Raw genomic sequence first — 3642 nt, forward strand, 5'->3', positions numbered from 1 at the left:
CATATCAAAAGTGAAAGTTTGACATACGATTGTGTGACTAACAATGGGATTAAATGAACAAACTGGTTTGGCCTCAGTTTATGAAGAAGTGGGGATGGGGGGCTTTTCTGCCCCAGGGATGCCAAAAAACGCCCAGTCTAGATGGGGTTAAAAGCCTCACATTAACGATTTACCCAAATGAACTTGAATTGCAATATAATGTTAGTTGAAAATTCACGTATATATGATTCCAGATTCAAGAGTCGTTCAAACAAGAACCGTCTAAAATGAGTAGATCTGATTCCGTGGTGAGTCTAAACGTCGGCGGCCACATCTACACAACAGCCCGATCCACCCTGACCCGTTTCCGAGACTCCATGTTGGGCGCCATGTTTGGTGGAGACTTTGACACCTTGCGGGACGACCAGGTACTAAGGCAAAGGTCACTTATTAATTAACACAGAAGCCCCAGTTAGAGACTAGCATTTTAAGTAAGAAAAGAATATGACAAAACTTTTTCTTTGCAAATGTGTTCTAATTTGGAGCTGAAGGTATTATGTTGAGAAACCGGACTTAAGGTATGTATGGGGAACCCGGGACGCTGGTTTCGATTTGGTCACTTGTAAGCTATGAGGTTAAAGGTCAACAATATTTGTTTGGATGCTGTCTCTCCCAAGTCACACTGTATGGAATCTCCTGGTTATGCTCTATCTGGAAATATTACAGGTCGGGCTACCCTGTCAGTGCTGACTTTTCTTCTTTTCAAAGCTATCTCCTACTGTGATCCAAATTCTCATGTATAAAGATATAAAGAGACATTACTGTTCTGTGCCCACCAACAGGGGAGGTACTTCATAGATCGGAACGGCAGGCTGTTCGAATATGTGCTCAACTTCCTCCGTACAACCCAGCTGGTCCTTCCTGAGGACTTCAAGGAACTCCCTCAGCTCGAGATTGAGGCTGACTTCTACCAGATCCAACCGCTCATAGAAGCTCTGAAAAGTTACAAGCCTAGGCCTCGTTCAGAACCCCCCGTGCCGTGCGAAGTTGTTGTTCTTTCCATACGCCGATTTGGATTCAATTCTGGATTGCCACCAATTGTCGAAGTCAGCGCTAGTAGTAGGGAAGTTAAGGATATGGTGCGTTATTCTGGATCAGGCACCGGTCATGATGGCATGGCACGCATGCTCAGAACACTGCACAATGGTGGTTTTATAGTGGAGAGTCATGTTGCTTTCGGGTCCGACCAAGAAAAAATGGTCTTAGTACGAAAATTGGTCAGGAATTCTTCAGATAGCAAATAAGGTTCCGTTGATAGATCTTAAAATTCCTATGCCTATATACAATAGTGCTGGTAGATGTAAGGTACAATATCATATTACTATATTAATATACTATATTATACTATATTAAATGGATTGATAGCTAAAAAAATTATCCTTGCGTGTGTTTAAGTATGGTAGTGTTTTTCCGTTGAATTGGTTATTCTCTTGTAAGTAAGACAAGTAACTAAATAATCATATCATTTTATTGTGAGACACGATATATACTACTTCGTAGGTCTTAGTAAGCTCATGTAGTAAGTCTTGAAATAAAGTTATAAACAGTACCTTTAAGTGCAACATTCATTTTGCAACATTCATTCCCTTAGCTTGAAACTCAGTATAAAGGGATCGACTTACCCTACTTCTTGCCTACGGTTAAGGCTAGCGGTTAGGCTAATGGCGCAACGAACAGAAATATCTCGACAACAAAACATCCAATCAAAATGCGGTTTGCATCTTTCAATTCGGCACCAAAAGACCTTTCTAATGATATAAAGTTTGCCGGGCCGGAACTTGATCCCTTAGCTTGAATCTCAGAATAAAGGTGTTGACACATGCTACTTCTCGCCTACGGTTAAGGCTTGCGGTTAGGCTTAGGGCGCAAATGAACAGGAATATCTCGACAACAAAACATCCAATCAAAATGCGGTTTGCATCTTTCAATTCAGTACCAAGAGACCTTTCTAATGATATAAAGTTTGCCGGGCCGGAACTTGATCCCTTAGCTTGAATCTCAGAATAAAGGTGTCGATTCACCCTACTTCACGCTTACGGTTAAGGCTTGCGGTTAGGCTAAGGGCGCAAATGAACAGAAATATCTCGACAACAAAACATCCAATGAAATTGCGGTTTGCATCTTTCAATTTGGCACCAAAAGACCTTTCTAATGATGTAAAGTTTGCCCGGCCGGAACTTGATCCCTTAGCTTGAATCTCAGAATAAAGGTGTTGACACACCCTACTTCTCGCCTACGGTTAATGCTTGCGGTTAGGCTAAGGGCGCAAATGAACAGGAATATCTCGACAACAAAACATCCAATCAAATTGCAGTTTGCATCTTTCAATTCAGCACCAAGAGACCTTTCTAATGATATAAAGTTTGCCGGGCCGGAACTTGATCCCTTAGCTTGAATCTCAGAATAAAGGTGTTGACACATGCTACTTCTCGCCTGCGGTTAAGGTTTGCGGTTAGGCTAAGGGCGCAAATGAACAGGAATATCTCGACAACAAAACATCCAATCAAATTGCGGTTTGCATTTTTCAATTCAATTCCAACGGAACTGTCTAATGATATAAAGTTTGCCTGGCCGGAACTTGATCCCATAGCTTGAATCTCAGAATAAAGGTGTCGAAGCGACTCACCCTACTTCTCGCCTACGGTTAAGGCTTGCGGTTAGGCTAAGGGCCCAAATGAACAGGAATATCTCGACAACAAAACATCCAATCAAATTGCGGTTTGCATCTTTCAATTCGGCTCCAAGAGACCTTTCTAATGATATAAAGTATGCCGGGCCGGAACTTGATCCCTTAGCTTCAATCTCAGAATAAAGGTGTCGAAGCGACTCACCCTACTTCTCGCGTACGGTTAAGGCTTGCGGTTAGGCTAAGGGCCCAAATGAACAGGAATATCTCGACAACAAAACATCCAATCAAATTGCGGTTTGCATCTTTAAATTCAGTACCAAGAGACCCTTCTAATGATATAAAGTTTGCCAGGCCGGAACTTAATCCCTTAGCTTGAATCTCAGAATAAAGGTGTCGAAGCGACTCACCCTACTTCTCGCCTACGGTTAAGGCTTGCGGTTAGGCTAAGGGCGCAAATGAAAAGGAATATCTCGACAACAAAAAATCCAATCAAATTGCGGTTTGCATCTTTCAATTCAGTACCAAGAGACCCTTCTAATGATATAAAGTTTGCCAGGCCGGAACTTGATCCCTTAGCTTGAATCTCAGAATAAAGGTGTCGAAGCGACTCACCCTACTTCTCGCCTACGGTTAAGGCTTGCGGTTAGGCTAAGGGCCCAAATGAACAGGAATATCTCGACAACAAAACATCCAATCAAATTGCGGTTTGCATCTTTCAATTTGGCATCAAAAGACCTTTCTAATGATATAAAGTTTGCCGGGCCGGAACTTGATCCCTTAGCTTGAATCTCAGAATAAAGGTGTTGATACATGCTACTTCTCGCCTACGGTTAAGGCTTGCGGTTAGGCTAAGGGCGCAAATGAACAGGAATATCTCGACAACAAAACATCCAATCAAAATGCGGTTTGCATCTTTCAATTCGGCATCAAAAGACCTTTCTAATGATTTAACGTTTGCCGGGCCGGAACTTGAT

General features: G+C 42.3%; 1 protein-coding gene across 1 annotated transcript; it reads left to right on the plus strand.

Annotated features, from left to right (window-relative positions):
* Positions 1-266: 266 nt before the first annotated feature.
* LOC118417397 (BTB/POZ domain-containing protein KCTD6-like) lies at positions 267-1508 on the plus strand. The gene is made up of 2 exons (XM_035822953.1): positions 267-407; positions 822-1508. Exons 1-2 carry the CDS (start codon positions 267-269, stop codon positions 1281-1283), a joined length of 603 nt encoding a protein of 200 aa, XP_035678846.1. The 3' UTR covers positions 1284-1508.
* Positions 1509-3642: the final 2134 nt, after the last annotated feature.

The sequence above is a fragment of the Branchiostoma floridae genome, chromosome 6 (assembly GCF_000003815.2).
Source record: "Branchiostoma floridae strain S238N-H82 chromosome 6, Bfl_VNyyK, whole genome shotgun sequence".
NCBI lineage: Eukaryota > Metazoa > Chordata > Leptocardii > Amphioxiformes > Branchiostomatidae > Branchiostoma > Branchiostoma floridae.